General features: G+C 41.1%; 2 protein-coding genes across 2 annotated transcripts in view; both read right to left on the bottom strand.

Moving 5' to 3' along the window:
* Positions 1-27872, bottom strand: part of LOC118805159 — a 1027118-nt gene that overhangs the window by 39616 nt on the left and 959630 nt on the right. The window lies entirely within an intron of this gene.
* On the bottom strand, positions 14065-14997 carry LOC118806240 (olfactory receptor 52K1-like). Its single transcript, XM_036567714.1, has one exon. It carries the CDS (start codon positions 14995-14997, stop codon positions 14065-14067), a length of 933 nt encoding a protein of 310 aa, XP_036423607.1.

Below are 27872 nucleotides of genomic sequence, written 5' to 3'. Positions count from 1 at the left end.
CAATTGTATTGTGTGCATTAATATAGGCTTAAATAGTTTCAAATTATGTAGTGGTTCATTGACTGACAGATCCTAGACCAGCCCCTTCTTCATGTCTCTTGCAACAGTTAAACAAAGGGTGCTTGTGCTCTGTAAATCTCCACTGAATTAAGTGAAGAAAACAGCAGAGGAAAAAGAAAAAAAAATGTGTTAATGTATATATTCATATGGTCCAAAGAGAGAATTTATAAGCAAAGCAGCAACAAATATGGCCTTTGGCTCACTGAGACATTTGTTTGTATAAATGACAACAGTATTAAAGCACATGATCAGTATATAGACTATGAAACTGATTGTAAAATATATATTTCTGTAACTCAACGTGTCCCTCGAGAGTCAGATATGTAACATTGTTAAAATAATCCATCGGTTTTTGCTAAATTATCCATGAATCTCTGTGAACACAATAATCGGGGTTTCACTAGTGTTCACACCCGGCGATAGTCAGGAATCATCAAATAGTTAAAGAGACAAAGATATACTACAGTCTATATACTATACTGTACTGTCACACTGTGTTGAGGTAAATAGCTTTGTGTGTATTTATGCATTCTGATATGGATTTATAATCCTTGCATAAGGGCCCAGCCTGCATCGCCGGCCGCCAGCAGAGGGCGACAGTGGTGAGGTTCCATAGGTTCAGGGAATTACAAATCCCAGAAGCCCTCAGGCTGATTAGGCCCAACATGGCACACCTGTGGCACCTTAAAGCTGTGGCAAACAGCAGCATTTTGTCACACCTTTGTAGAGGGGTGACCAGTATGGTACTTAACCCAGGTGGGCATTTAAACAAAAAGAAAAGAGAGCTGGAAAAACGGAAGAGAGAAATTTCCCCAAAACCACTCAAAAGCCAAAAAGAAGGCTTGAACAAAAAACGGCTCCAAGCCATACAAAAGATGTTTGCTCCACAAAGAGCAAACAAGTGAGACATAAAGTCTACCTTCCTCTCATCACAGAGTGTTTTTTGCTTTCTGATTATCTTTTTATTTTGCTTTTCTAGTTCAGCCTTTCTTTGAGCGCGCTGCTTTCTGCTTTTTGTCTGCCTTTTTCCCACCTCTGAGCCACCTCAACATGCGCAATCAACAAGTTCACACTCCATGACCTCAATAAATTTATTTAAGACCCTTTCTCACAGGTTTTCCTCTCTGCGCTTGGGTCCACCTAACTGCCGTCCCATAACACCTTGGTGATTTGCAGACAGTCCTATCCTCCTTCCTACTCTTTCCTGACTTTTACAATGTCTTTTACTTGTTTAAATCATTTTCAATAAGTAAAGTTCTTGGTTTGTAGTGCCAGTATTTGAATACTGAAATCACTGTCTGGTTATTCCTTACATTTCATAATGGAAATATATAAAAACCAACAATTCAGTAAAACAACAGTTTTATGTTTTACCAGGACTGTAAGTTACAGCAAGTGTACTCATATTTGTAAGTTTAATATGTTACACTTTGCTACTCAAGAAAGAGTGGTTTAACACATTATTAAGGATGTGACTGACAAGCCTAGATTACCTACTCTAGCTGTGTTAGTCATGTCCTCATCAGCATCAAGCATTCAGCATTATGCCAATTAGCTATACCAATACTTGTTTTCAAACTTTTACTTTCGGGCTCTTGAGTGGCAATCGTCTAATCGTCTAAACTTTTTGTTTCTGTGTATTTTATGTCTGTGTGGATTCCAAAAATCTTATGTTGTATGTATTTTGTTGTATACTGTATATTAGCAAGTAAAAAAAAAAGAATAGAAGGAAAATAGTGTATTTATGATTGATTTGACAGTGGATCAGATAAAATATGCAAACATCATGTTTAGTTTTAAACCCTTTGCCATGTAATCTTCTCTTCTCCTTGAATAATGTGAAGTCTAAGTACTGTTGTCAAATTAATTTTGACATGAAAAGAAAATGATCTAACAAAAATTAAACTTTTTTTTTTTCTTGTGTCACCTAATGGATTTTTTTTTGCCCAGTGTTCCAGAAAGCATCAGCAAGTCAGTGCCAACTTCCACAGTGCCTCCTAATGCTCCAGAGAGCACCGGTAAATTGGTTCCTTATCCTGTCCTTCTGTCTGAGGCTGAAGACCGAGCCACTTCAATGCCTGCTCCACACAAGGCTCCATTGCTGACTTTGTGTAGGGCTCCTGTTCAGGTTCTCCAGGCTGCTTACATTCAGGATCTCCAAGCAGCATTAGTCCTGGCCCTTCATGCATCTCCTGTGGTGACTAGCCATCCTGTTCCAGTGCTGGTTTCCTGAGCTGTTGATCCATTACCATCTCCTTGCCCTGTTCAAGTGTTCGCTGCCTGTCTTGTTCCAGTGCTGGCTTTTAGGATTGCTGCTCTTGTGCTGGCTACCAGAGCTGCTACTCCAGTGCCATGCCAAACTCTGTGCATCCACCAACTCATACTCTTCATTCTTTGTGACTGCTTTTGTCTTCATGATGCAATGATGTACTGAGACTAGGTTGCAGTAACCAACATGCATTCTAAGTTTATAAAATTAACCTACTTGTCCAATGGGGGGCTCACCCTACAGTGGTTTTGATGCCAGTTCTACCACCAACTGATATGGGTGGAGATCCTAAGCACATAGCCCAGAAATAAACTTAAAAGGAAACAGATCTGAGAGAGAACCTTAAAAGGACCTTACAATAAACTGATCAAATCTATCTTCACATCATCCATAACCATCTGGTTTGGTTCCTCCACCTCAAAAAAATGGGCCAAACATAAATTTAATCAGGAAAGCAGAGAGGATCTTTGGATGTATCTGCCAATTCTTAAGGACATCTACAATAGCAGGGTGATGAAGATCCTGGATATCACATCTTCCAGACAGTTCATCTGGTAGAAGATTAAGGACCATCAGAACCAGCACAACCAAACATGCTAAGAGCTTTTTCCCCTGAGCTGTAGCTCATTAACCACAGTGGACACTCACACTTTAAACTGAAACTGAACCATCAAATGTCCTTGATGTATTGCAGTAACTCCTCCTGTAGCATAATTCTTATTGCACTACTGGAAAAGTAAATTATATTGTATTTTATTTTACTTTTCCATTAGTTTAAAACTTGTTACTAGTCTGTGTGCTTGTCTGGTTTAGCCAGTGTGTTACATGGCATACATGGGTGACTCACCAAAACAAATTCCTTATATGTAAAACATACTTGGGGGAGAGTGATTTCTGATTCTGGGGCTCAGGGAAAGGGAATCAGAACGCTAGAAGAAGAGTGAAAACAAACTTAAAAGCAAACTTCCACTCCTCTGGCCTCAGGGGAAATCTAGAGAGGATTGAAAATTCAAGCCAGAAACATCCAAGATCAGTGCCTGTCCTCACAAATGCTGTTTTGACTGAACGGGCACACATTCCCACAGACACACTCCAAAATCTTGTAGAAACACTGATAGACAGGAGACTGATAAAGCGGCAAAGTGGGGACCAACTCAATATTAATGCCATGGTTTCGGAATGTTCACCCAGTAAAACACACAGAGACCAACGCTACAGAGAACTAATTCAGTGGCCTACTTTGGCCAAACTCACAGCTCAAGTTTAATGGTGACTCTCTGCACTTTTTTAAGTGCTGCGGTTTTTCACAGTAAAAGCATAAGAAGGTGATTGTTTGATATTTTTCTCTATACTATTTTCTCTTTCTTTATTTATTTCTTTATTTCTTTTATTTATTTAGATATTTATTTATTTAGATATTTATTTATTTTATTATCTTTTAATTATTATTATTTTTTTTTAATAAACTTCACTAAGACATACATTGTACATTTTTTATTTTGTGAATTAAAAAGATTCTGCTTGCATTAAGTATATGCAGCAACCCAAAAATATGAAATTCATACACTACCCACTGCCCTAACAATGCAACAAAATATGACTTATCCATTAAGGTAGGTCAAGGACACTTGTTTGGTCAGAAGGCTGGATAAAACTACAAAAGTAAGAGAGGCAGGCTAGATTTACCAATCTGTAAACTAGTCAGTGAATCACTAAGGAATATGTATCTGTCCAGTAGATAATATATAAATACAGACACAAAGCTGTTGTTCCCACCACAGCCTATACAGATACAGTACCTTCACTATACTTAGTATCTTCACTCATATGATGTCTACCTAAAACAAACCCTGGATGGAGCACAATTAGATTACACTGACTAACCTGTTTTAGATGTTTTGGGCTAGTTTATAGAAACCCATGGATTATTCTGCTAATGTTACATATTTATCTTTGGAAGGGCATGTGGAGTTGGAGAAATATAGATACTTTTACTTTATAATTACTCTCACAGTTTACATACTGATTATTTGTAGTGACACTGTTGTCATCTCTGTCATTTACGCAAACAAACATCTCCATGAGCCAATGTACATATTCATCGCTGCTTTACTTTTATATTCTCTCTTTGGAACGGTGGCTCTTTATCCTAAACTGCTGAGTGATTTACTGTCTGAGAGACAGGTTACTTATTACCACGCCTGTATGTTGCAAGCCTTCTTCATTTATGCACATGCTGTGTCAGAGTTCATGCTGTTATCAGCTATGGCCTATGACAGATATGTGTCCATATGTAAACCTTTACAATATGCAACTCTTGTAAAAATGTCCACTGTTAGAAAAATGTTATTTTTCTGTTGGTTTGTTGCTTATTGTGAAATTGGAATACCAATAATACTAACATACCGTCTTCAGCTGTGTAAATTTAAATTAAACAGAATTTACTGTAATAACTATGCAATTGCTAAATTAAGTTGTGAAGACAGGTCTGTTAACTATTTATATGGATTATTTGGTTTAATCGTCGCTGTAGTTCCACCAGTGATTTTTATAACCTATTCATATTTTAGGATACTTGCAGTTTGTTTAAAGAATTCAAGAGTTCAGAAGAAAATATGTCTGTCTGGATTCCAAAAATCTTATGTTGTATATTTTATTGTATACTGTATATTAGCAGGTAAAAAAAGAATAGAAGGAAAATAGTGTAATATGATTGATTTGACAGTGGATCAGATAAAATATGCAAACACCATGTTTAGTTTTAAACCCTTTGCCATGTAATCTCCTCTTCTCCTTGAATAATATGAAGTCTAAGTCCTGTTGTCAAATTAATTTTGACGTGGAAAGAAAATGATCTAGCAAAAATTACTTTAAACAGGAAAACCCCTGTTAGCAATATACTTAACACTTCAGTGGCCTTTTATTTTCCGTCTTATTTGTGGCATAGATTTAATAAGCCCCTAGCAAACCAAATAAAAAATGAATAATTAAACAGTACAAGTGCCCTAGATTGATGTTACATTTTACAAGTGGTCGAGTGTACATGCAACCAAGATGCATTAGAGATGAACTGCACCATTTTTGTATGATTAATGATGTTGTATTCACAATCACTGTGAAAAAGTTTTCAGCACTGTTATTCTACCCCTGTTAGCTCTCTCACTCACAGATGCTCTCACCTTCAAAAAAAGGAGTCTTGTAGATGTTTAGATTAAGTCTGCGACCCCAAAAATTTTGTTTATTTCCAGGTTTAAATGAAAAAAAAAATCTGAAATTTTAGAATTTTGGAAATTTAAAAATGAGAAGAATAAATAAAATATTCAAGATCTCATTATTTCTAGATCACTGAAGAAAATGTGTATTTAAATAGAAAGGAATACCAAACAGGAGCATTTTCAGAGTACAGACTTTTAGACCCCAGAGTATGTTTTTTTGTGGAATATTACCATGAAAATATGAAATGGTCATATTTTAGGCAAAATATGTTTTCAGTCACAAGTGTAATATAACTTAAATTAATAATTAACAAATTTACAGACCACTGTTTTCTGACAATTTTTTAAGAATTCTTTATTGCTGATGCATTTTACTATGGCCAATCTGTTTTCAGGCACAGAGCCCAACTACTCGGTGGGTGGAATTAGTCTGTAAATAGGTAAGACAAAACTGAATCTCTATTTTGCAATGTGCCAATAGAAAGCACTTACTCAAAAAAACAAAAAAAAAAGATTGCCACATGAGCACCACTCGAGCATGTTGCCTAAATGTGGGTTTTTGGGGAGAAGTGGAGCATTTGTCACCGTATATTGTCAATGCCAGCACCTACCACTGATGACACTCCTGCAGCACAGTGACCAGCAATCCTGGTCTGATGTAAAACTATATGATCATAAAAATACAATGTCACCTTTTAAGGTGTCACCAGTAAGTGATTTCATCAAATTTCTGCACTGAGCTGCCCTGATGTACTGTAAGTTCTGTTATTGTTAACAGCTCAGCAGACAAATGAGTGGCCTGCATAAACTCACAGAACAGGACCACGTGCTTTAGCACACAGCCAGAAAAATAATGTTCTGTTACAACACTTGCTACTAAGTTTCAAAATGTCTCTTCAAGCACTATTAACTTTAGAACTTTTGATCTGAAGCTTTAATTCAGAATCATTAGCCAACTGTGCTTGCACACACAGGAATTAGACCTCCTGCATTTAACCCATCCATGCAGTGAAACACCCACATACATGCATACTAGTAAACACACACACTAGGGGGCAGTGAGCACAGTTGGGGGTTAGGTGCCTTGCTCAAGGGCGCTTCGGTCGCGTACTGTCGGCTCAGGGATCGAACCGGCGACAATGCTGGTCCCCTAACCTCCAGCCCACGACTGCCCCATATGGACAGTGTTTCTTTAGTTGCCAAGACTAACGACTTACCTAAAATCACTTGTGTAAAAATGAACATTCCCTGGAATGGCGTACAACACCATCATTGGACTTGAATCAGGGTGTGGGATTGGTACAGAGCCCAGGTCAGTGCTCTGTGTTGGAAGCAGGAGGCACTGACTCAACAGCAGAGGCCAGCTGAGCAAGGCACTTGGAAGCCAGCTAGGCACTAATCTATTGGCCTAGCACTGATCCACAAATTAGAGGAGAAGATTCAATAGTTTATTGCACAGAGAAAGTAAAGAGAGAACAGTATAGACTACAGGAAGTTGCAGTTGGGTAGATCACAAATGTCAGAAAGGATACAGAGATTCTTTAACCCTTCTTATACATAGTCTTAAGATTGGTGTGCTCACAGAACAGTTTATTTTACAGAAACAAAGTAAGATAAAATGATCTTGTATTAGTCCCACACTGGGGAAATTCACAGTGCTAAACAGCAGCAAAGGGAGAGCAAGGCACTCTAGAAAAAGAAGCATTAAGTAGTGAATTAACAAAAGGTATTAACCTTATTAATTACTTAACAAGATCAAACTCCATTCTTCACAAAATTAAGAACATTAGAAATAAGAGCAAAAAATCTTTACACTATAAAGATATTACACACAGAATATTGCACATTGAATATTGACTATATGTTACACCCAGGAAATGATGATGTATTTACAGTTTATGTGCTGTAAGTGTGTGAGGTCTAATGGGGGTGGAGGAGGTTCTACTGGGAGCAGTGCTGGTTGTACAGTCTAACAGCAGCAGGAAGAAAGGACCTAAGAGAGCCTCCTTCACACACTTGGGGTGAAGCAGCCTATCACTGAAGGAGCTGCCCAGTGCTGCCAGAGTCTCATAAGAGTCCACTCTCTCAATGTCCATTCCCTGGATGTTCACTGGTGGAGGGAGGTGTCTGCACCTTTCAAAGTCCACCACCATCTCTTTGGTCTTCCCCACAGTGATCAGGAGGCGGTTCAACAGACACCAGTCCACAAAGTCTTGGGTCAGTTCTCTGTACTCTCTGTTGTTCTAATCTGTAATGAGACCACAGAGTCATCAGAGAACTTCTGTAGATGACAGATCAGTGAGCTGTACCTGGTCTACAGTGTACAGGGTGAAGAGGAATGTTTTTACGACGGGTCCCCTGCGGGTCCATATCAGACACACAGTCCCATGCCCTCACATATTATGGTCATTAAGTGAGATAATTCAGGATCCAGTTTGATAGGTGGTGGTCCACCCCTGTGTTCTCCAGCTTGTCCCCCAGGAGCCTAGGCTGTATGGTGTTTAAAGCACTGGAGAAATCAAAGAACATGATTCTCACAGAGCTCCCAGGCTTCTCCGGGTGAGAAAGAGCTCTGTGTAGGAGGTAGACGACCGTCATCCACTCTGCTGCCAGGCTGGTAGGCAAACTCAAGTGATCATAGGTGGCTTTAAAATGCCCAGGTGTTTACTCCGTAGGTCAGCCAGAAACCACATCAGCATGCAGCACACAGGATAATAAATGACTTATTAAAATAATTTATTTTGTAATTTTTAAAAATAAGTCATTCAAAAAACAATCTGTGGATTTTTCAGAAGGACAGAAGAACATATAAAAAGCAGCTGGGACATCAAAGGGCTGGACGCCAAAGCAGGATTGAAAGATTTCTCAAATGAGGTACAACAAAACAGCCCATAATAGCAATAACGCCCAGGACAATTGCTGCAGTGCTACCAATTTCAAGAAAAATGTTCCCTATTTACTGAAATAGGACTGTAAGCAATTTGTCCATTCTAAACTTATCCCAGAATTTGCTTTAATTTCAATGGTTAGAGACTCAAGTTTGGTCATTGCTTGTGTGAAAATTACCCACCTTCCGGGTGGAAGCAGAAACAGTGGAGTCCTGTAAAAACACCCATACACACACACACACATTATGTGGGTCATCATCATCATCATCATCATCATCATTTGCGGGCCTGGAAAAAATCACTTGCCTATTCCGGTGGCATGGGTCAGAGCAATTGTGTTTTGAAAATATGAGCATAGCTGGCTTTTTTATACTCGGAGAAAAGAGAACTCTTTTTGTGGGCACAACATCCTCTATATACATTTGAATGAATCTGTTAACGCACTCTGCATATTTGTCAATATCACTGTTTGATGCCTCGCAGAACATCCCCCAGTGTGCATCTTAAAAACAGTCCTGGAGCGCTGAATCCGACTGGTCCGACCAGTGGTGGATCTCTCTGATGGTGGGCAGTGCCCTTTTCAGCTTCTGCCTATAGGTGGGCAGGAGCAGAATGGAGAAGTGATCCGATTTGCCAAACAGAGGTCAGGGGAGGGCTTTGTACGCCTCACGGAAGGGGGAGTAGCAGTGGTCCAGTGTGCATGATTTTCGTGTGCTGCATGTGTTGGAAGTACTTTGGAGCGACTTCCCTAAAGTTTGCTTTGTTAAAATCCTCAACAACAATGGAGACAGCCTCGTACAGTTTCCCGAGTACCAGGTCTATATTAGCCTGTGGTGGGATGTACAGGGTGGTGACACTGATCCCTGAAATTTCTCTTTGCCGCCACAGCGGTCTGCACGAGATGATTAGATTTTCCAGGTCCAGAGAACAAAGACTCGAAGTGTACATTCCTCTGATCACACCAAACGTTGATCATAAAACATACACTTCCCCCTTTGCTCTTCCCAGAGAGGTCTTTCCAGGTTATTCCTTCCGCACGGTGCACAGAGAAGCTGTGTGATTAGTGTTAGTATAAAGCACCAGGCTTTTAGCTTAGCTTCTCTCGAAGCATTGTATCAGCGTGCTGTTCATTCCTGAGCCTTTTGTCTGTATCACTCTCCTGGTTTGTGACTTTGGTTTTGGTTTCTCATTATTGCCTTATCCCATTGGACTCTGTTTTTGACCTTGTCTGTGTCTCACCTGTATATATCTGTTTGCCTGAGTATGACCTTAGCTTGGTTTTGGATTCCACCTCGGTTTTGTGCACTTATTAACCTTTTTACACAACAGCCTACTCTGCAAGCGTTTGATCCATCCAGACCCCTCACACCCTGTCTCATGGGAGCCCTAGGCAACAAAACCAACAAAGCATAGTCCTGTCACAAAGTATTCCAGAATTATGGGTGCAACACCCTAATAAGCAAGCTTAATGTGGCTGAGTCAGGATAAATATATTGCCCTATCTGGTCTGCAGAGAAGTGGATCCTGGACTTCCTGACTGGGAGACCTCAGTCTGTCAGGATCGGCAAGACCACCTCCAGCACCTCCACACTGAACATCGGCATTCCCCAAGGCTGTGTGCCCCTGCTATTCCCTCTGTTGACTCATGACTGTGCTGCCAATTGGTGGGTCTCATCAGCAACAATGATGAGTCCACATACAAGGAGGAGGTGAAGTGACTTATAGACTGGTGCAGAGACAGCGATCTCTCTCTTAATGTTCATAAAACCAAGGAGATGATTGTTGACTTCCGGAGGAACCACTAATCAGTAAATTAAGGGGTTTCAATCAGTCCCATTGCTACAGGTGTATAAAATCAAGCACCTGGCAGTGTGCCTTTACAAACATTTGTGCTGCCAAGTGCTGAAGTGCACATTGCCCATCCTCTGTAGAATCACTCATTAAAGAGTTCCAAAATGGTCTCGCTGGTCTCGCACAAGACTTCACTGTCTGCAGACAATGTATTCCATTCTCCACATTCTACAGGGGATGCTGATGATTCTATGGTATTCTATGGTGAGTCTCATCAGCAACACTGTTGATAAAATGTAAGAGATGGGATGTGGTGTGGGTTTTTTTTTTTTTTTAACTTCATGAGGAAACGCAGAGATCACTGTCTACTACACATCAGGCAGACAACAACATGCCTGCACAGAAGATCCCACCAACTACTGGAGACCTGATGCTGACGCTGTGCCCAATCAGTGTGAGGAGATCATTCAGCAGGATCTACGCTCGAAAAGCTCCAGGTCCTGACGACATACCCGGTCGTGTGCTGAGGGACTTTGCTGGGGAGCTCACAGATGTCTTTACAGATGTCTTTACATCTTTAACGTCTCACTGAGTCAGGCTGTTGTCCCCACATGCCTGAAAGCCACCAACATCATCCTTGTCCCAAAGAAAGCATCATCCTCCTGTTTCAGTGACTAAAGTCCAGTTGCACTCACTCCCATCCTCATGAAGTGCTTCGAACGGCTGGTCATGCAACACATCAAGTCTGTCCTTCCCACCTCCCTGGACCCCTTCCAGTTTGCATATCAGCCTAATCGCTTGGTTGATGATGCCATCCCCACCGCCCTCCACTCCCTCACACATCTGGACAAAAAAGACTCTTATGTCAGAATGCTATTCATAGATTTCAGCTCCGCATTTAACACCATCATCCCCCAGCAGCTCATTCTCAAATTGGACAGGCTGGGGCTGAACACTTCACTGCACAACTGGCTGCTAGACTTCCTGACTGGGAGACCACAGGCAGTACGGGCCAGCAACAACACATCCCGCACCATCACACTGAACATGGGGGCCCCCAAGGATGTGCACTGAGCCCCCTCCTATTCACTCTAATGTCCCACGACTGCACACCGTCGCAAAGCTCCAACCTCTTCATCAAGTTCGCGGACGACACAACTGTGGTGGGTCTCATCAGCAACAATGATGAGACAAACTACAGGAGCGAGGTGAGTCATCCGGCCTTGTGGTGTAGACAAAACAATCTCCATCTGAACATTGAGAAGATGAAGGAGATCGTTGTGGACTTCAGGAGAACGTGCACCCGGCATGTTCCTCTGATCATCAACGGTGCTGCTGTGGAGAGGGTGAACAGCACCTCACAGAGGACCTCTCCTGGGCCAACAACAGAGCATCACTAGCCAGAAGGGCTCATCAGCGCCTCTACTAAGAGCCAGAGCCCCAGCCCCCATCATGTGCACCTTCTACAGGGTTACCATTGAGAGCATCCTGACCAGCTGCATCACCGTGTGGTATGTCGCCTGCACTGTGTCCTGCCGCAAGACACTCCAGTGCAAAGTGAGAGCAGCTGAGAAGATCACTGGCACCTCCCTCCCCTCCGTCCAAGATGTATACAGCTCCCATCTCACCCGGAAAGCCCTCTGCATGGGAGGTGATCCCACTCACCCACTACACAGCTTCTTCAGCCTGCCACCATCAGGGAGGAGACTGCGGAGTCTCCGGGCCAGGACCAGCAGACTAGGGGACAGCTTCATCCACCAGGCTGTCAGGATGCTCAACTCTCTCCCTACTTTATTACGTTACCTGAGAGTAACGCAATTTCAATACACTGTATGTCCTGTACATATTGTAGTATTGACAATAAAAGCTGACTTTATTTGACTTGACTTAACTCTCCACAGAGTTCTCCTCACATCAGCTGCTGTCAGACACAGTACCTGGTCGTTGGGTGGAGGGGTGGTCTTTCTTGCTGCCACATTGTTCTCTGCTTCCAAATGATGATGAACCTGATGCAAATTGTTACGTTTAAGTGTAAAATTAGACAGTTTGTTTTTAGCAGTTTTTGGACCAAGAACCAGAAATTTTATCCGAGTTAAGTAGAAGAAAGTTACTCAACATCCAGTCTTTTATGTCTTTTTATATAGTTTTCAATCTTGCTAAGTTTAAATGTACTGTATCATCTGGTTCACTTGATATATATATAACTGAGTGTGATCGGCATAGCAGTGAAAATTGATGCCGTGTTTACTGATAATGGTACCCAGTGGTAGCATATATATTGTGAATAATATAGGTCTTAAGACAGAGCTTTGTGGAACACCTTACTTTACTTTTGCGAGGACAGATGATTCACCATTTACATTATCGAACTGAGCGATCAGTGAGGTAGGATCTGAACCAGGAAATTGAGGTCCATAAAGATGTGGTTTGATGAATTTGGTGTGGAGGAACTCCAGTGGCCTGCACAGAGCCCTGACCTCAACCCCACTAAACACCTTTGGGATGAACTGGAACACTGGTTGCGAGACAGATCCTCTTGTCCAACATCAGTGTCTGAGCTCACAAATGCTCTTGTGACTGAATGGGCAAAAGCTTCCCAGAAGAGTGGAGGCTGTTATAGCTGCAAAGGGGAAAGGTGTAATGCCATATTAATGCCTATAGTTTTGGAATGGGACAATCAACAAGATCATATAAAATCAAGGTCCATAAAGACATGGATGAGCGAGTTTGGTGTGGAAGAACTTCACTGGTCTGCACAGAGTCCTGACCTCAACCCAACAGAAAACCTTTGGGATGAATTAGAGTGGAGACTGTAAACCAGGCCTTCTCGTCCAACATCAGTGTCTGACCTCACAAACACTCTTCTGGAAGAATGGTCAAAAAATTCCATAAACACACTCCTAACCCTTGTGGAAAGCCTTCCCAGAAGAGTTGAAGCTGTTATATCCGCAAAGGGTGGGCTGACATATTAAACCCTATGGATTAAGAATGGGATGTCACTCAAGTTGATGTGTGTGAAGGCAGACGAGCGAATACTTTTGGCAACATAGTGTATCACCCAACTTGTTTTACCTGTATTAGTCGGTCTGCTGTTCTGTTCTTGTGACCTTGGACTGTTTGATTCCATTTTGTGTATCAATTTATTGAACACTCTGTGATTTCATCCAGTCTCTTCTCATTTGTGACTGTCGTTGTGATATATCAACGATTTTTCAAGTCTCTGTGAATGAACCATATCACTGTCAGACGCGTCTCAAAAAGAAAGCGTTTGTAAAGTATGTATGTTCACATTACAGTAAAGCCAGTCATATGAAGATCTGCAGTCAGTAGGATGCCCATGAGTAAAAGAAAATCAGAGCTATTTGAGCTACACAGTGGTTTATTAAAATGCCTTTTATAGGTAAAGCATTTCTTGTGATTTTGCTGCAGTCATCAGAAAACTGACGCTTGGTTCACCACAGGTTTCAATAAGCAAGATTATTATGAATTTTACCACATATATCAGTGAAAGGTAATTATGACTTCAGTTTCAGCTCTTTGGCTGAATTAAAACTGGAATAAATGAAACAGAACCAGCCCTGCTGAGACAATCTACATTGATAATGACTAATATTTCTGAAAGGCTGTAATCTTTACAGTTAACATCTTGAAGCTTACTACAATTAGGGTTGGAATTACAGATTATTGTTATGGTAACCTAACATAATATTTCAAACATTCCATACATTATTATCAATCCCCACACCAGTCAATCTGTTACATGATGCATAATAGCCTAAGTGTCTTTTAATCTTTATCTATAAGGAAAGCCATGATGAGAGAGAAATTAACTGATCAACATCTAAACATTTCCTTTTTTCCATGAAAATTGTTTCTTGATTCTTTTGAAAATCTCTTGTAGTTTTAATCCATATATAATAGGATTGATTAAAGGAGGAATGACCGTATTTTCAACTGACATTATCATATTAATAATGTGAGGTACATTTCCTTCTAATCTGCTATTGATAATTTCAAAACATACAGTAACAGAAAAACTGATGAAAATGATAAGGTGTGGGAAGCAGGTCTGTAGAGCTTTTCTTCTGAAATCTTTTGAATTCTTTAAACAAACATTAAGTATTCTAACATATGAGTAGATTACGAAGATCACTGGTGGAAATACAGCAACACATAAAACAAACAGTCCATATGAATTGTTTACAGATGTGTCTCCACAACTTAATTTAACAATTGCATAGTTATTACAGTAAATTCTGTCTAATTTAATTTTACACAGCTGAAGCCGGTACGTTAAAATGACTAACGAACCAATTTCAAAGGAAGGCACAAACCAAGAGAAAAATAAAAGTTTTCTAACAGTGGACATTTTTACAAGAGTTGCATATTGTAACGGTTTACATATGGACACATATCTGTCATAGGCCATAGCTGATAACAGTGTGAACTCTGAAATACCATAAGTATAAATGCAAAATGCTTGCAACATACAGGCTTGGTAAGAAGTAACTTGTCTTTCAGACAGAAAATCATTCAGCAGTTTAGGATAAAGCACAGTTGTTCCAAAGAGAGAATTGAAAAGCAAGGCAGCAATAAATATGTACATCGGCTCATGAAGGAGTTTGTCTGAGTATATGATGAAAATTACAACAGTATTAAAGCAAATGATGAGTATGTAGACTGCAAGAACGATTACAAAATAAAAATATCTATAATGCTCCAAATCCACATGTCCTTCCATAAGTAAGTATGTAAAATTGGTAGAATAATCCATACGCTCCTTACAAGTAATCAATTGGTCCCTAAAAACATTACATTTGCCTGTATGTTGTGGTGCTCACAATAGCTGAGATTCTAAGTAGAAATCATGAGTGAAGATGACCCGTAGTTGTGCTAAGGTGATGACAATGGCTTTGTGTGCATTAATATAGTCTCAAATAGTTCCATATTACGTAGTGGTTCACTGACTGACTGATAGATCCTAGACCAGCCCCTCCTTCGTGTCTCTGGCAACAGTTAACAAAGTGTGTTTGTGCTCTGCAAATCTCCACTGAATTTAAATGAAGAAAACAGAAAAGGAAAAAGAAAAAAACAACTGTGTTGCTTTATATTTTACAGTGCTTATGTGATTAGCTTCAGTATATGAACAGAACATTTGTATATTCAAAATACATCCATTTATGACACATCAATCTTCTTCATCTTGATAGAAATTCATTTTTAATTGAAAGGAAATGTCTAGACACAGCAGATTTTCTTAAACAAAAACACTCAGTAGAGCCCCCTTTTTTTCTGGGAGCATAGATAGATAGATAGATAGATAGATATGATAGATAGAAAAATCAGAGCTGGTTGGCATATACATTGATTAGGATGTATTTGATAAGGGCTACAGCATACATACAGACACCTTCTTGGTGAGGTGATGTTACTGCTCTCATCAGTAAAATGACATCTGAGGCTTAAAAAAGCAGAGGTTTTGGTGATTTGCATGAAATTAATTCAGGGGTGTTACACCACATATCATATATAATTTTCACTTTACAGTGTACATCTTAACAAGAGTTGCATATTGTAATGGTTTACATATGGACACATATCTGTCATAGGCCATAGCTGATAACAGTGTGAACTCTCCAAGCTGGCCACCAATGTCAAAAGACGTTGATATCTGGTTGAATGTTGGTCGTGACATCGGATGACCAAAATTTAACATACAGACAACGTCTAATTCCAACGTCATATTGACATAGAATACTGACATGCAGTCGTGAGGTATGGTGACCAAAACCCAATATCTATTTGTCATAACCTTAATGTCAAACTGCTGTAACATTCTAACATCATTCAATGTTGATATTTTGTTGGTTTCAAATCATGCTGTCAGGTAAACAAAATCCAACATCTTCCCAACGTCACCTTCTAACATCATATTGACATCGAATACTGACATAGTTATGAGGTATGGTGACCAAAACCCAATGTCTATTTAACATCATAACCTTAACTTCAAACTTCAGATTTTTTGTTGGTTTTAAGTTGTGCTGTAAAGTAAGCAAAATCCAACGTCTTCTGAACGTCACATCCCAAAATCATATTGACGTAGAATACTCATTTGCAGTCGTGAGGTATGGTGACCAAAACCCAATGTCTATTTAACATCATGACCTTAATGTCAAATTGACGCTACATTCTAACATCATTTGACATTGATATTTTGTTGGTTTTAAGTTATGATGTATAGTAACCAAAATCTAACGTCTTCCAAACATCACATCCCAATGTCAGATTGACATAGAATAATGACATGTCATGAGGTATGGTGACCAAAACCCAACGTCTATTTAATGTCATCACCTTAATGTCAGATTGATGTAACATTCTAACATCATTAGATGTTGCTATTTTGTTGGTTTTAAGTTATGATGTTCACTAACCAAGATCCAACGTCTTCCAAACATCACATGCCAACATCATCTTGACGTAGAATACTGACATGTAGTCATGAGGTATGGTGACCAAAACCCAAAGTCTATTTAACGTCATAACCTTAACGTCAAATTGGCGTAACATTCTAAAATCATCAGACGTTGATATTTTGTTGGTTTTAAGCTGTGATGTAAGGTAACCCAATCCAACGTCTTCTGCACGTCACATCCCAACACCATATTGACATAGAATACTGACATGCAGTCGTAAGGTATGGTGACCAAAACCCAATGTCTATTTAATGTCATAACCTTAATGTCAAATTGCCGTAACATTCTAACATCATTCAATGTTGATATTTTGTTGGTTTAAAATCCTGCTGTCAGGTAAACAAAATCCAATGTCTTCCCAACGTCACATTCCAACATCATATTGACATTGAATACTGACATATAGTCGTGAGGTATGGCGACCAAAACCTGACGTCTATTTAATGTCATAACCTCGACTTCAAATTGATGTAACATTCTAACATCATTACATGTTGATATTTTGTTGGTTTTATGTTGTGATGTTAACTAACCAAAATCCAACGTCTTCTGAACGTCACATCCCAACGTCATATTGACATAGAATACTGACTTGCAGTCGGGAGGTATGATGACCAAAACCCAACATCTATTTAACATCATAACCTTAATGTCAGATTGATGTTACATTCTAATGTCATTTAGATGTTGCTATTTTGTTGGTTTTAAGTTGTGATGTTCACTAACCAAGATCCAATGTCTTCCAAACGTCACATTCCAACATCATATTGACATCGAATACTAACATATAGTCGTAAGGTATGGTGACCAACACCCAAAGTCTATTTAACGACATAACCTTAATGTCAAATTGACATAACATTTTAACATCATAGGACGTAGATATTTTGTTGGTTTTAAGTTGTGATGTAAAGTAACCAAAATCCAACGTCTTTGAAACGTCACATCCCAACATCATGTTGATGTAGAACACTGACATGTAGTCATGAGTATGGTGACTAAAACCCAACATCTATTTAAAGTCATAAATTAAAAAAAATTCAATGTGACATTCTAACATTAGACATTGATATTTTTTTTGGCTCAAAATTGTTGTGTCAGGTAACCAAACATCACATGTCAACATCATATTGACGTAGAATATTGACATGTAGCTGTAAGTATTGTGACTAAAACCCAACATCTATTTAACATCTTAACCGTAACGTCAATGCTACGTGTTATTCTAAGCTTTATTCTAATCTTTAGCAATTGATATTTTGTTGGTTCAAAGTTGTGGCGTCAGGTAACCAAAATCCAACATCTTACGAGCGTCACATGCCAACCTCATATTGACATAGAATACTGACATGCAGTCATGAGTATGGTGATTTCGACGTGACATTCTAACATCATTAGAGGTTGATATTTTGTTGGTTTAAAATTGTGGTGCCATGTAACCGAAATCCAACATCTTCCACACGTCTTATGCCAAGTTAAGTTGGTTTTAGGCCATGGTGTCAGAGTTTTAACCTTCACAAAACAAAATCCTAACATCAATAGACTATGACATGTTGTTGGCTCTAACTCAGACAGCAGACTGTTCTGGGCCGATACATCCGTGAGTGTTCGTTGACTTCCAGATAGATATTAGCCAGATGCTGGACAGCTGTGTATGGTTTTGAGTCATATTTACTTTTAAGGGCAAATTCTAGCATGAATGTTATGGTCGATCAATGTGGATGAAGGAAGAGGGCCACAGCACAATTAAGTTGCAGCAGATTTGTGCTCAGTTGATTTACACCTCAGTACTTCTGACATGTCATAAGTGGCTCAGCTAAATAGCAGGCAGTTCTGGGCTGATTCTGGCTTACATACCCAAGTGTGGGCCAGAATTGGGCCAGATGCTGGACAGCTGTGCATGGTCTTAACTCATATCTATGTTTAAGGGCCAATTCTGACATGAATGTTGTGGCCCAACAATGTAGATGAAAGAAGCGGGCCACACCTTTATGCTGCGGCAGATTGGTTGATTTACGCCTCAGTACTTTTGACCCTAGTCTGGCATGTCTGGCAAGTGCAACCAGAGTTCACCTTTTGAAGGTTAAGACCCTCATTTAATGAATTTTCCTGCACACGTTCACCATTTTCATATGGACAAGCTGGCAGCTAGGTTCGAAGAGAAGGCAAATGGAAGAGTAATAATTGAATAATTTCAAATTATAAGGTTCCAGTATGGAAAATGACAAGTTATAACTGACTTTCTAACAGTACCATTTTAGCATAACACTTGAAAAGCACAGGGTAGCTAGGTTAATGTAATGGCTATCAGCACAAGGTTTAGCTACATTACCCTTAATTGCTAATTCATCATGGCTAAAGTTAACTAGTCTGAGCATTTAAAAGGAATAGCCTGTGCTTTTTGAGTGTTATGCCATAATGGTACAGCGCTTTAGTTTGCGGTTAGGACATTAGCTCAAAGTTAGCATGTTAGCTCGAGCCTAGAGTGTTTGCTCTGGACTAGCGCGTTGTCTTGTGACAGCAGTAGCAGGTCCTCTCATCTCAGTCAGTAGAACTAGAAAATTGTTTAAAAATGGATGCTGTCATTGTTAAAATGAGGCAGTATTTCCTGGATCATATGAGAGTTCACTGCCAGGAGTGCTTTACATTAGTTCGACCTGTAAGTAGCTTAATTTTGATTATGGGTTCCTTAATGTTTCTTACAACAAAAAATTTCTTGTTACAGATCTTACAGTTGTGGAGTTCTTGCCTCATTATTCAGTTTTATGTTATCTGGAAATCAGTTAAAGAAGTATGTAATAGTTGAATGCTTTTCCTCTTTTCTTAGGCATCAGGAAGTGAACAGGTTTTGATTTATCCAGTTTTGTGTAACGAACACTGGCTGAAACTTTACCTCTAGGTTAGTGTTTCTAACGTATCAACAACCCAGAGTTAAGGGCCGTTTGGCTCCAGCAAGTCTGGAGTTGAGGTGTAAATCTGTCAGCTCTGACAACGCCTCCCTGGAATATTGGCCACATGGCCCTCCAAAGTCCTGTGGACAACTTTATCTTAAGTAACAGAAAGTACATTTCTAAGGTATATGTCCACTCCAAACTGCAACCATTCGTTAGAACTCTTTTTAACTAAACTAGACATACCAAAAACCAAACTCGTACGACTTCGGGCGGCAAAATTCCAACTTTCTGAATTCCCTAGGGATCTCAAGCATGGACCTACAGCACCCCAAGGGGTGAAACCGCAAATTACCACATCACCACCGTAAGGACTTGTGCTTATAAGGAACACGAGAAACTTCTTGCTTTGTCTGCTTGATTACCAACATTTATATAATCTGTAAGCAATACTACTTGTTGTATTAATCTTGTTGTTGGGTAGTACCTAAATATTACCTGTATCTTTTTCCACTATTAAGTGCTAGAAATACGTAGTGTACAACTTTGATAACAGACAGAGACAACCACTTCATTGTAATGAATTTAGACTATTTACGAATATGTATCCTGAATGTGGTTTTCTTTTCTTTCTTTTGTTTCTTTTCTTTCGCTGTCGATTTTATTTCTTCATGCATTGGGTCATATTCAGATATTATAGGCAAATATTACCTGAGTTCTTTAACATGTGTTGTGTATCAGGTAACAAGGGTTAAACTCTCTCTTATAAATATACCTGAATATCCTAGTTGTTCATTCCTTGATTTTGTAAGTTAAACCAATTTGATGATATAAGAATGTTTGTTTCTTTTTCTTTGTTTCAGTTAGTTTTAAACAAAGAAGGCAGTGATTCTGGGGAAGGCATTCCTAAGATTATGCACAACCAATCAGAGTTGGAAACAATGAATAGCTAGTTAACCGTTAGGTGAGGTATTCTGTAACCAGTCAGCAAGGTTCAGACGCATGCAGATAAAAAGTGAGAGTACAGGCTTTATTAACACTAGGCAAAGTCGTAGTCGGAGTACAGGCAGGGGTCAAGACCAAAAGGCAATAGATGATCACAAAGGTGATCATCACCACAGGCAAAGAAGTCCAGAGAGCGAGAAGACAAAAGGCAGAGTCAAAAAGGCAGGCAAAAAGGTCAATCACAATCCCATAAACAAGCAAAGGTACAAAAGGAGCAAGCAAAAAACGCAGTCAGACAAAAACGAGATCAGGGTCAAAACAGAGTATAGCAACCAGAGAAAATGCTCAGTAAGTTCAGGAGTGAAACAATACCTCACAAATATCCTAAGCTAAAGCCCAGGCTAATATACTAAACTAAATGAGTCATATGACTAAAACACACAGGTGAAAACATTTAGAATTCGGGTGACTGTGAGCGCTGATAGGTGCGAGGCCAATCATCACTAGTCACATGATCTCCACTTGGCTGCTGGGTAATTCCAGGGTGAGTCCACAAGGGATTCCGACTCCATTGGGGAGTCTGCCGTCACGTGATCTCCCAGGTTATCCTGGGAAATGTAGTCCGTTACACTAGACGAGTCTCTAGCAGGTGTGACAGTACCCCCCCCAAAGAGTCCAGGCAGACCTCAGAACGAGGTCGACCGGGACGACCTCTACGCCTACCACCGGATCCACGAACAGGAGCTGCATCCGAACTGCCGAGGCGCTGGACCAAGGAACTCCCTTCTTTAGAATGTCGCAGGCGGGCCGGAAGGGAACTGGTCAACCGACCACAGGGGCGGCCCCTGGGGCAAGGAGCTGGCTTCTCTGGGTGTCGGCTATGGAAATCTGCTATGAGAGCAGGATCCAGCACATCCTTTGCCGACACCCAACATTGCTCCTCTGGGCCATACCCCTCCCAGTCCACCAAATATTGCAGTAGCCCGCCACGTCTTCTGGAGTCCAGCAACCTACGGACAGCGTAGATCGGAGCCCCATCTATCTCCTCTGGTGGCGGCTGGGTGACATCCGGTGTAACCTTGAAATGACAGGTTTGAGAAGTGAGACATGAAACGATCGAGATACCCGGAAACGTGGGGGCAAGTCAAGTCTATATGTAACATCATTAATTCTCTTAATCACTTTGAAAGGCCCAATATATTTGGGCTGCAATTTACGACAACTTCCCTCAGTGTTTGCGCAAATCCCTTGTAGCGAGCCACACCCGATCCCCTGGTTGATAGACTGGCGTTGGACCTCGATCAGCTTGGTCCTTGTGGCGCTGAAGAGCCGTTTTGATCCGTTGGTGTGTCTGTTCGCTTCTATTCATCCACTCGTCCACCACGGAAACATCAGTCTGTACACCTGTCCATGGAGCTAAAGGTGGCTGATATCCGAGGATGCACTGGAAGGGGTTAATCCAGTGGTAGAACTCGTCAGAGAATTTTGGGCCAACTCCGCCCAAACCAGAAACTTAGACCAGTCAGAAGGGTTCTCATGACAGAAGATCTTTAAGAACTTTCCTAGTTCCTGGTTTACTCGTTCGCACTGTCTGTTAGACTGAGGGTGATAACCTGACGTCAAACTGATAGAAACTCCTAAATGTTCGAAGAAAGCTGCCCAAACCTGTGATGTGAACTGTGGTCCCCTGTCTGATATAATGTCCTCGGGTATACCAAATACCCGAACAATATGCCGGAACAAGGCTTGCGCTGTCTGGAAGGCACTGGGAACGGATGCGAATGGCACAAATCGGACACCCCTAGAAAACCTGTCCACTACTGTGAGTATAGTAGTAAAGTTCTGAGAGAGGGGCAGATCAGTTACAAAATCTATAGCAATATGTGACCAGGGCCTGTTTGGTATGGGCAAAGGCATAAGCTTTCCTGCGGGCAGAGTCTTGGGCGTTTTGCACTGGGAACAGACCAAACATGATGCTACAAATGGATGAACAACTTTCATCATGGATTCCCACCAATATCTTTGCGTTAATAGTTTGAGTCCTAGTTTTGCCAGGGTGGCCTGACGTTAAAGAAGAATGTGCCCAAGTGATTAATCGAGTACGGAAAGGCAAGGGGACATACAGTTTTTGTGGGGGACACTGGCTGGGTATTGGGAGGGTCTGCCTTTTCTATTTCTTCACCCACCTCCCAACGTATGGATGAGATGTTCACTTCAGGGGGCAGAATGCGTTCTGGGGTTGTAAGTTCCTTGGGGTTGGTTTCTTCTTGAAAGACCCTAGAGAGTGCATCTGCCTTGGTGTTTCGGGAACCGGGTCTATAAGTGATACTGAAATGAAATCGTGAAAAAAAAAAGGGACCATCGGGCTTGACGTGAGTTAAGTCTCTTAGTTGTGCGCAGATATTCCAAGTTTTTATAATCAGTTAGAACTGTGAATGGAAATTTGGCCCTTTCGAGCCAATGCCTCCATTCCTCCAAAGCTAGCTTTACGCCTAACAATTCTCGATCTCCTATCCCATAATTTCTTTCTGCAGGGGAAAGTTTGTGGGAATAAAAAGCAATGGGATAGAGTTTTTGGGGATTTCCAGTTCTCTGGGATAGAACGGCTCCGACTCCAGTCTCGGAGGCGTCGACTTCGACTATAAATGTCTGGTTAGGATCAGGGTGGTGTAAGATGGGGGCTGTAGTGAAAGCCTCTTTAAGTTGCTGAAAGGTGACCTCAGCTTGCTCAGACCAGGTGATTCTTTTGGGGGAACCCTTGAGCAGGGAAGTCAGGGGAGCTGCAATACTGCTAAAGTTCCTTATGAAGCGTCTATAGAAGTTGGCAAAACCGAGAAACCTCTGTAGTTCCTTAACTGACACGGGCTGTGGCCATTGCACTACTGCTTCCACCTTGTGGTCATCCATGGTGACACCTTGAGGGCTTATGATGTAACCCAGGAATGCTACTGTCTGTAGATGAAACTCACACTTTTCTCCTTTTAGGAACAAGTTGTGATCAAGTAATCGCTGAAGTATCAATCGGACATGTTTAACATGGAGGTCTAGGTTGGGAGAGTATACCAAGATATCGTCTAGATAAGCGATAACATATTGTCCAAGCATATCTCTAAGATCATCATTTATGAAAGCTTGGAAGACTGAGGGGGCGATAGAGAGCCCGAAGGGCATCACCTGATACTCATAGTGCCCCCTGGTGGTCACGAAAGCTGTCTTCCACTCATCTCCTTTCTTAATATGAATGAGATTATAAGCACTACGCAGGTCTAATTTGGTGAAGTACTTAGCGCCCTGTAATTGCTCTAATGACACGGGGACTAACGGAAGTGGATAGGGGTAAGGTTTCGAGATCTGGTTTAGGGCTTGATAGTCTATGCAAGGGCGTAGACCGCCATCCTTCTTTTTAATAAAGAAAAAACTGGAAGCTATCGGTGACGTGGAAGGTCGAATGAACCCTTGCTGTAATGCCTCTTTAATGTAAATATCTAGGGCTTCCTGTTCTTCTTGGGTTAAGGGCTGCCACGAGCTTTGGGTAAAACTGGGTCTTCAACTAGTTCGATAGCACAATCATAATCTCTATATGGGGGCAGTTCTGTGGCCTTTTCTTTATTAAACACCTCTTTCAAGTCCAAGTACTTGGGAGGAATAACAAACGAGGTGTCAGGATTAGGACTTTCAATGGATGTGAATGCTATAGAAACAGGAGTGTGAAGACATGACTGGAAACAGGAGTCTGACCCCTTAGTTATAGTATGATCGGCCCAAGAGATAGTGGGATTATGTTTCTCTAACCAAGGAAGGCCCAAGATCAGTTCAAACTCAGACTGTTCCAAAACTAAAAGGGAGATTTCTTCCTTGTGAGGGGCACTAGCCTGTAGTTCAATGGGTTTTGTGAATCTGGAAATGGTGCCCATCCCCACTGGTCCGCCATCCAATGCCACTACTTTCAATACCATCGGGAGCTTCTGAACAGGGACCCGTAGTTGTTCCACCAGGTTGGCATGGATGAAGTTCCCTTCGGCCCCGGAGTCGATTAAGGCTGAAATCACAAGAGAGTGGGGATGACAGTAAATTGTGACAGGCAACAAAACTGATTTTGAAACCAACCCCTTTGTGGGAACACTCACCACATTAGTGAAGTATACTCCACGTGCTTTCCAGGGGTCGGCGCCTTGCTTTGTTGTGGTCGAGTTCTGCATTCACGCACTAGATGTCCCACCTTACCACAGTAAAGGCACAGCTGATTGGCGATGCGACGCTGTCTCTCTTCTTGGGACAACCGTGATGAATCACATTGCATGGGCTCTGGCTGATCTGGAACTTCTAGACTGATTTTCATTCTGGGCATTGTCTTTCTGTTGGTTCTGTTGTTCTTGGTTCGGGTGCAATGATGCAGAGATAATCCAATTTAATAGCTAAAGTAATTATCTGATCTAGAGACAAGTCATCATCCTTGCTGGCTAATTCAGTCAGTATTTCTGGGTTAAGTCCTTGTCTGAAAATCACCAAAAGAGCGGCCTTTTTCCATCCACTGCTAGCCGCTAATGTCCGAAATTCTAAAGAGTAATTGACCACTGAGCGGTTGCCTTGACGTAACTTAGATAAAATTTCCCCACTAATTTTACCCTCGTGAGGATGATCGAAAACCGTCTTGAATTCCTTCACAAACTGTGTATAAGAGAGACGGTGTATGTGACCCCAGCTAGCAGTAGCCCATTCTAAAGCTTTATCAGCTAAGCGTGAAACTATGAATGATATCTTGGCTTGATCGGTGCTGGCGGGTGAGTTATCAAAATACACAGAACATTGTAACAAAAACCCTCTACATTTGTCCGGGTCCCCCGAAAACTTATCAGGTTTACTAACCGGAAAAATCTTTCAAGTGTTGTCCGCAGCAGCAGTTTGGAGATCGGTGGCGATCGTGGGTTCGGTTAAGTTCATAGCTTGGAGCTGCCCAGTCAGTCCCTTCACGCTAGCCACCAGTTGGGCTAACTGTGCCTGCTGTTTAGCTTGTTGTTGTGCGAGGGTTTCCAGAGAATGTGTTACTCCGGATAACACATGTTGGTGTCTGCCCAATAGCTGCCCTTGTTCCAACAACGCTTTCTGAAAAGCATCCGAATCCGCCATCTGCATGATAGGCGAGGTATTCTGTAACCAGTCAGCAAGGTTCAGACGCGTGCAGATAAAAGTGAGAGTACAGGCTTTATTAACACTAGGCAAAGTCGTAGTCAGAGTACAGGCAGGGGTCAAGACCAAAAGGCAATAGATGATCACAAAGGTGATCATCACCACAGGCAAAGAAGTCCAGAGAATGAGACAAAAGGCAGAGTCAAAAAGGCAGGCAAAAAGGTCAAAATCACAATCCCATAAACAAGCAAAGGTACAAAAGGAGCAAGCAAAAAACGTAGTCAGACAACAATGAGATCAGGGTCAAAACAGAGTATAGCAACCAGAGAAAATGCTCAGTAAGTTCAGGAGTGAAACAATACCTCACAAATATCCTAAGCTAAAGCCCAGGCTAATATACTAAACTAAATGAGTCATATGACTAAAACACACAGGTGAAAACATTTAGAATTTGGGAGACTGAGCGCTGATAGGTGCAAGGCCGATCATCACTAGTCACATGATCTCCACTTGGCTGCTGGGTAATTGAGTCCACAAGGGATTCTGACTCCATTGGGGAGTCTGCCGTCACGTGATCTCCCAGGTTATCCTGGGAAATGTAGTCCGTTACACTAGACGAGTCTCTAGCAGGCGTGACACTATCAGCACTCTGGCTCCATCTCCAAAGGGTAGGGCCTCCAGCCGAGCAAAACCAGAGTGCACCGCAAATTTGGGAGATTCCTGCGTTTGGAACAAAGAATAGCTAAGTTTCTAAGTTTGTGCCAGCCTAGGTCAGAAAGACAGGTCAGAAGTATTAGAACACAAAATTTTCAGATCTGAAACCTTTGTTTTGTAACTTGCCTGTTCGTCTACACACCTTAAGTTTAAACCACCCTCAGAGAAGGAAGGTGGATATTTCTTGTCTGGCCAGGGAGAACATATCCATAACTTTCGATTCTGCTAAAGAGAGGTAGTTAGTTAAATTAGTAACACCAGCCTCAGAACCCTGATTGCAACCTGAACCTTGCCAGCGGAGTGGGAGCGGTTCGGACGCCACGGAGACCCAGCATCGCACCCAGAGCCACGCACTGATCTGTGAACAGATCGACCATCGAAAGGCTGCCCAAGCTCCACCGTCAGACGGCCACGAGATGCTTCCGCCCAATCACTGACGGAAAGGCGCGTGCCCGCACGGAGATGCAGCATCCACGGCCAGCGAGGAGAGGAACCACCGCATGAGCTCCAGCCTTCGATCGAGTCTGTCCTGAGACGACCCCGCCTGAAGTCAGCCCCCAACTCCAACATAAGCTGGTTCCATCAATTTGCAGTCAGGGCGCTGACGCCAATTTATTTAATAAGAGAACTTTTATAGGTACATCCAGCCATATAGTTATTCCTGTTCACGCTTAGGTTAATCCTCTAGAGGCTCCCCTAAGCGACTTCCCAAACCACACTGCCTCATACCATTTAGCCGTGAATCACTCTAACTTACTCGAGCTATTTTATCTTTCATCTATCTTTTTTGTTTCATCTTTGTCTATCACTTTGTTTTGTTTGGTTTTCTGGTTTTATTTTCTATTGTTTATCATTGAATGTAGTCCAAAAGTAGTTTGATATTTAGCCAATAAATTCTATTTTCTGAAGCATCCTTGGTGTGAGCCTTTTTTCTCTCTTGCCCTGGTCTGTAGACTTCAAATAAATCTGGGTTACCTCACACCCTCACATAAGGTTCTAGCAATAATAATATTAAAAATTGCAAAACCCATTACATTTGCATTTGTTTACTGTGGGAAATATCCTCCAGTAATCATATGAATTATTGCAGACAGAATCAGAAAACATAGCTGTTTATCAAATTAAATTGCGAAACAGTGTCTCATACACAGTTGGCTTGATCTCATGTATTTTATAAAGGCACATTGAATGGGTTGACACCTATACTTCAGGGACATACACGTTTTTTATTCCACAGACCACTTAAGTATGATTTTTAGACATGTTTGCCATTTCTGATTTAAAATAAAATGTCTGTGAAATTACATTTGAATAGTGCTCCAAGGTAGATGTCAGATTTAGCCTGTATTTCAGTGGCCTCTCCACTTTGCTCAAGAATGACCTGTCACAAAGTCTTTTTTCCTTCATTCATTTACTGTTTTTATTTATTTAACCAGAATCAACATGGAGTTTTCATTCTAAAATGGATTTTGACACCTATTGATTATTAAGAA

This window comes from Colossoma macropomum, unplaced genomic scaffold (genome assembly GCF_904425465.1).
Source record: "Colossoma macropomum unplaced genomic scaffold, Colossoma_macropomum, whole genome shotgun sequence".
NCBI classification, from domain to species: Eukaryota; Metazoa; Chordata; class Actinopteri; order Characiformes; family Serrasalmidae; genus Colossoma; species Colossoma macropomum.
The sequence above is the reverse complement of the archived record's forward strand: the minus strand, read 5'-3'. Positions and strand labels throughout refer to the sequence as shown.

Coding starts and splice junctions, on each gene's coding strand:
- LOC118806240 (XM_036567714.1), bottom strand. CDS start 14,997: ATGGATTATTCTACCAATTTTACATACTTACTTATGGAAGGACATGTG.